The sequence below is a fragment of the Notolabrus celidotus genome, chromosome 18 (genome assembly GCF_009762535.1).
Source record: "Notolabrus celidotus isolate fNotCel1 chromosome 18, fNotCel1.pri, whole genome shotgun sequence".
Lineage (NCBI taxonomy): Eukaryota > Metazoa > Chordata > Actinopteri > Labriformes > Labridae > Notolabrus > Notolabrus celidotus.
In genome coordinates, this window is record NC_048289.1 from 15966846 (window position 1) to 15976945 (window position 10100).

Genomic DNA, 10100 nt, shown 5'->3' on the forward strand with positions numbered 1-10100 from the left:
CCTCTGCCCGTCTCAGCACCATGGGGAGCAGAGCTTTCAGTCGCTCTGTTCCCCAAATCTGGAACTCACTCCCACCAGACATCCGAAACTCTGACTCACTACCCCTGTTCAAATCAAAACCCATCTGTTTCAAACTGCATTCCCTGTCTAATTTCTCTGTCTCATTTTAACTTGGTGTTACTCTGTTTATTGCTTTTTATTTATTTTATCGCATTGTTTTATTTATTAAAGGTGCTTTAATTATTATTATTATTATTATTATTATTATTATTATTATTATTATTATTATTGTTGTTATTATTTATAATTATTATTATTATACAACTGTGTTACACCTGTTGGAATATATCTATATATCTATATAACAGAATATAATTATTTAGGAAATGTATTCAGAAAAAACACTGTAGTTCATTAGAGGCCACCTGAGTTAAATGTCTTTTTTAAAACTATCTTGAAGAAATACTGATCTGAAGTTGTGTTCAAAGCATAGACTGTATAAAATAGGTTCAAAGACAGACAGGAGGGTGAGTGAGGGGGGCGCGAGCTGTTGACGTGGAACTGCCCTCACCTTAGCAACCAGGAAGTGATTGACACACACCCACATACACAACACACACAGCAGGAGGGAACTCACAAACACACATCCAAAAGGTGAGTAAACACGAACCATGTGGAAGTGAGAATTGTCTCCATAAAGTCGGAATGTGACAGGGAGAAAGATAACTATTAAAAAAGAAGGGCTGTTTTAATGTTAACGTAAAGACTCACGTACGGCAACCCGGAAGGTGTGACGTTACCGCCTGAAAACCCTGAAAACAGTTACCAAGTTATTAATGGCGGCTACTTAGTCAGGTTTCCGACTGTTACATAAACAACAGACAAATATGTTTTCTTCTCACGTAAATGTATTAGACTCTAAACGAGACACACATTGTCCCTATTGTCCAATTAGACATGTAATAAACCGTGTTAAACATGAATCAATTGCTGATAATAGCTCTTAATAAACTCATATGTTTTAGCTAAAATGGGAAGTGAGTTCAGGCTTTAGTTCTGTTTATGTTGCAGGTTCATTTCCAAGCACTCTGAGATGTTGCAATGAAGTTTAATGAAAAGATTGTGTCCTATTTTGAATCCTGCAACTCACCTGTGGACAAAGAAGGTTATCTGTGCAAGAAGGTAAGACTGAAATTTACAGAATAGTCTTTGTACACATATAAGAGAAGGTGTTTGACAGCATGTTTTCTGCCATGGCAAATATTAACAAGTTTAGTAGAAGTAATTGCTTGATTTTTGCTTGGACCTTAAGGCATGGGAACTAATCACAAAAGCTGTTTCTGTTTTTGTTGTTGCACTAACAACCATAAAAATTAACCTCCCTCTGTGCCGGGTATTTCCCAAGTCAGTTGTGTAAGAAATTGAGTAAATGAGTGATTTCTGAGTCAGTTAACCCCAGATGGCCCAACTGTCCCACAGGGTGAGATCAAGACTTCCTATCAGAAGCGCTGGTTTGTACTGAAGGGGAACCTCCTCTTCTACAAAGACCGACCGGACGATCGGGATCTGACAGGAGTGATTGTTCTGGAGGGCTGCACCGTCCAGCTGTGCGAGTCCGAGGAGCAGTTTGCCTTCTCGCTTGTGTGGAGCGAGCCTGGACTGAGGACGTATAAGTTAGCAGCAGAGGATCAGGCAAGCCAGGAGAGCTGGATCAAAGCCCTGTTGTCGGCCAATCACAGCTACCTGTTCCTGCTTGTGATGGACCTAGAGAAGAAGTACAGAGGTGAGGGAGAGAAAGGATGAGGTTCTCTTTTTTTTTATTTTACATCTGTTGTGAAAGAGAGATGTCTTTGTTCTGAGAGCAGCTGTGTGAGACGTCACAACTGTTTACAGCCTTCACATCTGACACCATGTACACCATGGTACATTGTATGCAAACAGAATAATGTCTTTTTGCATTATTTCAGTTGTTATTATATAAATCATCCATTTCTTTACAGTTTACTCAGAAATAAACTGTGTAAACTGTATTAATGCTCTTAGGGTTGATATGCAGATTTTAGAGAAGTGGGAAAGATAAAATTTGACTGGTTTCAGGGCAGGAACTGAAAATGTAGCAGACAAATTCAATACCATGAAAGAAGAATTAGTTGTCTTACTTTTGGGGAATTGTGTGTCTTTCAGGTCAATCTGACTTCCAAGTTCAGGGGGAGACATTGCACCATTTTTGTGTGTGTGGCTGAAATGTTTACATTTTGATATAAAGATGCCCTGAGCAGCCAGTCTCTAAAGCTCCTGTGGGGAGTTTTTAGCTGGTCATGAAATGGACTGAAATTAACAGTGATACCTCTTTGACAGTTTCTGTATTGTACATTTGAATGCCTGATACTACTGCAAGGGGTAGGTGTCAGACCAGATAAGTGAGTGATACATTTGACTATGAAAGAAAGCAGGATGAGATTATTTGGACGTCAGATCAGCCAAGTGGCTCTATAAGGGGTGCCAAAACCAACACAAACAGGAAGTCTCTCACAGGAGCTTTAACCACTACTTCTTTAACCTTTCAAATGACTGATCACAAAACATCTTGAAAACTGCAATTCAATGCGAGACAGTTAATGTAAGCAAGATTTCAAAAATAAAAAGGGGCAAATGAAAAAAGTCTCACAGGCCACATCAGACTCTATGGCGTGTTATTTTAACCCTCCTGTTATGTTGCGGATCAAATTGACCCTTTTTAAAGTCTATTTTAGGTAATATATGCCTTCCAAACCAGCTAAATGCAGCATAAAAATCTGGACAGCATGTGACAGAAGAGGTGTCGTATTAATTTATCAACATCACTTCATAAAAAAAGATAAATAAATAAATAAAAAATCTCAAATTATTGTATTTATATTTAGGGCTTTCCAATGTACATTGAAAAAAGTTTTAACATGGATTTTAATGAAAAATGAGTGAGTTATCCTCATTGAACCATGATCTGTGAGAATTAAAGAACACCAATGGACTAAATCTTGATTTAAATGGTCAATAATGGAGTTAAAAATTAGATTAAAACAAATGTGTATTGGGATTTTTTGGGTTCTAACACTTTAAGATAATTGAATATGCCCCAGGTCAAATTGACCCAGGAATATTATTGCTGTTCCAGAGAAACAAACATAACAGGGGGGTTAGGGAGCCTTGTAAGTCACTGAATCAGAATTTACCAACACAAATTGCGGCTTTTCTCCAGCACTAAATCTATTAAAGAGGAAAGGAGCTCAAGCGGTCAGGACTGATGATCTGGCTCTCTTGTCAACATGTCTTAATCCCTGTTTATGCCTGTCATTAACATGTGACATGGGTGATCTAGTCACCAGATGACAGCGCCAAGCGCAGATGTAATTGTACCCAAGGTGTACTGAGGATGCATTCAGATCTAGGCTGCTTATGATGTCTCTGTTTTATCCAATAGAGTTTTATAAATGATAAAACACAATGCAGCTCTCCTCTGTTCTATTTACTGCAATGGGTAGTGAGAAATGTAGCGCTGCACACTGAGGCACAGAGTCAGGGGGTGGAGTTACATGCATGCATTACCACAATATCACAACACTTGTTTCCCACATTAGCACCCAAAACCAGCCACATATTTTTTTAGAAGAACACTAAATAACGTGATGTCTTCGTCCAATCATCGTCAGTTATTTTTATATGTATCCACTTATATTTATTTTATGTCACATATTTCTCTCTGTCTCTTTCTTCAGATGCATTGGGCGAGTTCTCCAGTGATCATCCCAAAGCTTTCACCATGCCCAATTTCAACACAGCACAGCCTGGATTTCCTTCAGCCTCTTTAAACAGACAAACGTCCACGCTTCCTTCATATGCAGCACCGGTTGCAGGAGCAGGAGCAGCATCCGGTCCGATGCTAACTCCTCCAATCGCTTCTTCCAAATCAGCCAGCAAAAGATCACCCAAACTGTGGCCCAAGAGGAGCGCTAATGTGGTGCCTATTAACACCCCCTCTCCACCTCTGGGGGACTGGTCAGGGCTCTGTTTCGGCACCAAAGACGAGTTTGGTAAATTGCACGAAGATTTTGGAAAAGAGGTGAAGGAGCTGATTGCTGATTGGCTGAAGAGGGGGCGAGGCGGTGAAGCTGTCCGGGAAGAGAACTTGATAGATTTTGGATGAACGATGTGGAGAACAAGCTGTGTCTCACCCCTTTATTTCAATAACTTCAGTAGCTTAGCAAACCTGTGATGTAAATAAGAATAAGAATATACTTGCTACATTTTTTCAAATGTCTTTTTATATATCATGTTTATTCAAGAGTGTGCTATTTCTTTTTTACTTCTTATGCCGTACATTCAATAAATTATATATATGCTTGATTCAGTGTTGTTATTTAAGTGAAATGACGTATTGTGAAGTACAACAAGCACATAGTGACATGTTATAAATACTAACACTAGTTGCAAATGCAGCCTCAGTTTGGTTGACTTTTATCTACTCTACCTTCTTTAGTCAGTCTTTATCAGTGGGGCCAGGAAGCATCAAAGTATGGGGAGGACCATTTTTATGGTCCATCATTGTAGAATAAAGATTTGAAGGAGGAAAATTTACAAAAAGAATGGATTAATGCTAGTTCCTTAGTTAAGGATGGAGACGAAATACCTGGTCAGATTTGTGTTGTATTACTAGAAGTTAATCCACATTTAACGTCCAAACAGAATCAAGATTATTCACCAGTAATGGCACCATTTTTTTTAAACTAGTGCCATGCTTCTCTACAACTTTAGATTGATACTTTTTTCCAAACACAGCTGAACAAAAACTTTACTTAAATCAAATGACCTGATAATAATTAGCAATTTTATTCTGGACATGTATGATCAGAGATAACATTAAAAAGCACTGTGACACATTTGATGCCAGTCTCTTTGCCTGACAAAAAACTTCTTCTAAATACCCCCCAAAAAGCATGAGGTAAAACTCCCCCCTGTCTCCAAAGCTGTCCATGTCTGTGTGGCTGCAACGTAAAGGACTGACAGTTATATGAGAGGAAGCATGTCAAGAAGGGTGAAGTTAGTCTGTCAAATTTTAGAAGAGAGCAAAATGGCTGACAAATAGAATGGGGGGGGGTGTAAGCCAGCGCTATTTCAGTCTCAACAGCAGCTGCCTTGTTTTTATGATCTTTGATGGGGCTTGGTCTCTTTCTCTCTCCCTCTGTCCCACTCTGTCTTCTTTCACCTTCAAACCCCAACTTAAAGTCCTGCTATTTTCCTCACACAGGGTTCTACATCTTCGTGCTGCTTGATGAAAACTGCTCTTGGACTTCAACGTCCAGCATCAGGATGTTGAAGTTGATTAAAATCAATATTAAGAGTTTTACAAAAAAAAAAAAGTTACAGATAACTTGGTTTCTTTAACAGAAATTGGTCATATTTTTCTTGTAAAACAAAAAGCCTACAAATAAGCAAAGACATATTTCTGTGCAAGTTGGTGCCGGTTTTCAATACATACCATGAGCTTTACAGACGCCTGATTTATGGTAGCCTTGTGAGCTCATATATGGAGTTTAGTGGGTGGGCCACTGTCCTCCTATTCTAAAGGAACTATACTGGGAAGCTCCAGGAGCACCCAAAATTAGAGCACCCATGGTGGGAAAGCTGCTCTTTTCGCCCCATCATCATTTGTCGTTTTCCATCAAAGACATCAGAGGCCTTATTCACACAGGGAGAGGAAATGCTGAGAAATTAGCAGCTGTGTTCGCTGCTATCGAATGCTAACCTTGTATCATGTATAGCTTTGTCTTTATTTGTCTAAATGTTATTTTGCCCTCACAAATAAAAAAAAAGACTCAAAAAGGCCAACAATCTGCCTTTTTACAGTATGTAAAATTATTTAAAGGGTCTATTTTTGTTGTCTGTGTCAAATGCAGAGTAATTTATACATTTGAGTACTATTTCAAAACACACTATTAAAGCTACATATCCAGCATGTCTAGAAAGTATTTTAAACCCCCAGTGTTTTTATGACAGGACTGTTTACATTTCTTGTTAATGTAACGTCACTGGATCTAGGAGAGTGGTAGTGGTCGTGTGCCACTTGGACCTGGACCAGTAATCATCAGTGGACCCTTTCAAGTTTCATGTCTGAAATAAAACTCGCTTGGCCACTGCTGATCGTGTCGTAGAAACAAACCCATCATTTAGACAGGCGATGACTTCCGGATATATTTACTGCGATTACAAGCTGGCAACTTGAGCAGCTAAGGCCTGTTGATTACTGTTAATCCTAAACGTGTGCGTATCAAGTTAGTAGCAATGAACTGTCATCATACACTGGGTTTTGTTCTGTCCTAGTAGATATACAGGAGGTAAAAATAGCCAAAGGAAGACCCTTAGATTGGAAAGAAGACGAAAACGAAGAAGGGCTTAGTTGTTGAAACATTTCTCGCCTGTTAGTTTGTCCATATTAGTCCACAAATGGCGCCAAAGTCAGGCGTGTGTGTTGGCATTGAATTCACCTCATTCCAAGACTCCTGGGACCTATTTTGGAGCACCAGTAAGCCGATCCTCCGGGCCACCTTCTCACTCCTCCCTCTTTCTCTTACTTTCCCCTCAGCTCTGTTTTCCTGCCAAACCTGATGGTGTGGCTAAAGTTAGCCCCCTGTGGGCTAGTATATAAGACCCCATGGGTGCAATGCATACATGTCAGTCACATCGGCTTGGCGTAGGCTTCTCTTCTTGACCACCAACAACCCCAAAACTTGAGAGATGGTGAGTGTGGCCATGTTTCTCGGGAGAAGAGTGTCTAGGGAGCTAGGACCACACTAAACTGATGAGATAAGAGCATCAGTGATTCAGTTTCAATCTGGATTACCAGCAGTCAGAGATGCTTAATCGTAGCCTCTTGAGCAAAGCCTCCAAAACTATGGATTTGAACCCAGCCTCAACTTTAACAGCCTCCCAAAGCTAAATGTTCAGTTAAAAACTCAAAATTTAGAAAGTATGACAACTTTTGGGACTTTTGGCTTATCATAACTCTCCAAGAATTAACTTAGCACCTAACTACCTATATTTTGAGAGATTCAAAGTAGACAGAATTATTTTGTAGTTTTTTGTTTGAAGTTTAGGGATTTGTTTGCTTGTTTGGTTGAGACACGTGATAGAAAGATAGAATGACATTTTGAGGCCAACTTTTGTCAAAATACAATTTAAAAGATACAAGAAAAGAGCCCTGTGGGACTCCTTCACTTAATTTTGTTTATTAACCTTACAAAAGGCATCCTTGACAATAGAAAGATTAAACAGTGATCTAAAACTGTTTTATTTACGTCTGTTTGAGCTGTTAGTTTTTGTGTTTCAAGTGTATTTTACCTTCTTTTATTGTTTCACAGGCACCCAAGAAGGCCAAGAGGAGGCAGCAGCAGGGAGAGGGTGGATCCTCCAATGTGTTCTCCATGTTTGAGCAGAGCCAGATCCAGGAGTACAAGGAGGTAACATTCTCTTCATTGCATCTCTTGCATTCCAAAGTCTTCAAGCGGTGTATTTTGAGGGCTTTCATGAGGGCATTCTGTATGTTTCATTTGACCTCCTAGAGGATGTACACCTGATGTGTTCAGCCACATGACATCTAAAATACCCTCATCAGCATGTCAGGACAGTAAATCCAAGTTGTTCCGTTGACAGCAGCTACCTCTCCCCGAGGTAGCTTAGTAATGCCCCTGACAGACCCTCAACAGACGCTGTGTGATCCCACTGGAATGCTGCCAGACAGCTGGGGGACGGTTATATCAATCAAAGCAGGGGAGAGGAACGCAAAGTAGAAAGTAGAAGGAAGGATTTAGTGTACTTTTAGAGAAGAAAAAGAGGAAGAAATGTGGTTTTGTTGTGATGTTTAAGGATGTAGTACAAGCAGTTGCTGCTCGATTGCTAAACCTGGGAGTTTGAATGTGTTTTTTGTTTAGCATTAAGGTGTAAGAAGAAATGAATTCTTGGAAGAGTAGCTCAGCGCTCCCTTTACAGACCTCAACAGGTGACAGAACATTGGGGACAGGGTCAGAAGATTTAGTCACAAGGGGAGTGGAGGAGGCGACAGGTGAAATCAATACCCTCTCCTTAAATGTCGCAAGGGGCTTGCCTCACATTCCGAGACCATTTTAACACCTTAGAAAGACAAGTGGCCGACCAGCTGCCAAGTCCTCAAAGGTTTTCAATGCCATCTTTGGTTTCACGCGTGGCTACACCCAACTATGTAGAGAGGGAGAGGTGGAGGACAGCTCTGCATTTACACGTTTATGTTGGCAGGCGTATAATTTTCATAAGCAAGTCTTATGACCTGGACTTGTGAGAAATGTGAGACTCTCTGATTTCACTGTTTCAATATGTTGCCATTTTGTTAATAGCTTGAGGACCAATGATTGATCCTTTGCTGTTTATTTTCTTAACTTCACCATCTTCTCTTCTCTTTTTCTTTGCCAGGCTTTCACAATCATCGACCAGAACAGAGATGGCATCATCAGCAAGGACGACCTTAGGGACGTGCTGGCCACCATGGGCCAACTGAATGTGAAGAATGAGGAGCTTGAGGCCATGGTGAAGGAAGCCAGCGGCCCCATCAACTTCACCGTCTTCCTGACCATGTTCGGCGAGAAGCTGAAGGGTGGGTAGACACTTAGACTCTTTGAGGCTCTTTTTCTTGTCACTTATAGTCTTTTTTATTCAGTGCGTAACATAATACATCATCATCACTATCATTGTTTATCCCTATGCTGTTTTTTTTATCCCTGTTTTTGTCGATCATTTATTCTTTGTAATTGAGGCTAACTGGCTGATTTTACTGATTTTAGGTGCTGACCCCGAGGACGTCATCGTGAGCGCTTTCAAGGTCCTGGACCCCGAGGGCACTGGCGCCATCAAGAAGGAATTGTAAGGGCTTTGATCTTTAATCAGAACAGTATTTCTTTGTGAAACACTCTTTAATCAAGCTAGATGTTCAACCTTCTTCATTCTTCCTCTCCAGCCTTGAGGAGCTCCTGACCACCCAGTGCGACAGGTTCACCGGCGAGGAGGTGAGATGCTGACTCTTTGTTTCACACATGTTCACACTCTCTCAGAGGTTGTTCACTTTTTAGTAATTTTCTTTCAATCCCTTCTTTCGCAGATGACCAACCTGTGGGCTGCTTTCCCCCCTGATGTGGCTGGCAATGTGGACTACAAGAACATCTGCTATGTCATCACACACGGAGAGGAAAAGGAGGAATAAATCCCCTCTCTCAAACTCTCTACCTCCGTTCAAACCCACAATGGCCCCCATCATCACCATCTACTCACTCCCTCTTCTCCAACGCCGCCGCTACCTTGCACATGCTCGCCCCCTTGGCCAGCACTTTCACAACAAAAAGACTTGTCTCCTTTATGGGGATCCTCAGTGAGAGGACCGAAGGCTGTGGGGGTGTTTGTGTGTGAGCAGTACCAACAGGGGAAACATGGGATTATTTTCAATAAAAATAATCTTGTGCTACTGAAACTCTTTCTCCATGTCTGTCCCTGCCTCTTCTTCCTCCTCCTTTTCCCCCGTCAAACATTCTGTCTTTCTGCGTTGAGGCCAACAGTGCGTTCATCATACCTACATATGGCGTGTCAGTCAGTCTAATTCTTGGGTGCTATGGTGCAAGCACAGTCGCTCACTTGAAACAAGTGAGCAGCCTGACCTGAGTGGTCTGTTAGTCTCAATCTGGCAAAGTGTTTCATGGATTTGTGCCTTTGTTTGTATTAGGAGGGAGCACGTTGCAAAGAGTTGGAGTACTGCACTATAATAGTTTACCTTCTTCTCTTTTGAATCTGCCTCCCTGTCTTCTATGCGGGTACAAAAGGAAAAGTTGAACTGGAAAAAAGGAAAGCATGAATTTTCTTGCCTTTAATTCTTGTAAATAGAGAAAGATATGGTGAAAGATGGTGAGTGGGAGGCAGAGATGAAATAAACAAAAGTGAAACATCTTTGTTTTTCGACTCTTCTTCCTCCCTCTCGCCGCTGTTTCTCTCCTTTGTTTGTGACTGTGCCTGTAACTAATAAAGAAGTACAAATAAAATCTACTATCTTT

The 10100-nt window shown here is 40.8% G+C and overlaps 1 protein-coding gene across 3 annotated transcripts; it reads left to right on the top strand.

The window, feature by feature from the left end:
* Nucleotides 1-524: 524 nt before the first annotated feature.
* Nucleotides 525-10100, top strand: mylpfb (myosin light chain, phosphorylatable, fast skeletal muscle b). 3 transcript variants are annotated; one of them, XM_034707932.1, is made up of 7 exons: nt 536-654; nt 6620-6774; nt 7395-7493; nt 8479-8659; nt 8847-8925; nt 9020-9068; nt 9161-10100. In XM_034707932.1, exons 2-7 carry the CDS (start codon nt 6772-6774, stop codon nt 9260-9262), a joined length of 513 nt encoding a protein of 170 aa, XP_034563823.1. In that variant the 5' UTR covers nt 536-654; nt 6620-6771; the 3' UTR covers nt 9263-10100. The 3 variants fall into 3 exon arrangements, with proteins under 3 accessions (XP_034563822.1, XP_034563824.1, XP_034563823.1); XM_034707933.1 differs by lacking the exon at nt 6620-6774 and having other exon boundaries at nt 527-654; XM_034707931.1 differs by lacking the exons at nt 6620-6774; nt 7395-7493; nt 8479-8659; ... (1 more) ...; nt 9020-9068; nt 9161-10100 and adding exons at nt 1072-1182; nt 1480-1783; nt 3756-4383 and having other exon boundaries at nt 525-654.

What these genes read in the sequence shown, in the direction of transcription:
- mylpfb (XM_034707931.1), top strand. Translation starts at nt 1,102, where the DNA reads ATGAAGTTTAATGAAAAGATTGTGTCCTATTTTGAATCCTGCAACTCA. An exon ending in AAGGTTATCTGTGCAAGAAG is followed by an intron (nt 1,183 to 1,479) that starts GTAAGACTGAAA and finishes ACTGTCCCACAG; the next exon opens with GGTGAGATCAAGACTTCCTA. An exon ending in CCTAGAGAAGAAGTACAGAG is followed by an intron (nt 1,784 to 3,755) that starts GTGAGGGAGAGA and finishes CTCTTTCTTCAG; the next exon opens with ATGCATTGGGCGAGTTCTCC.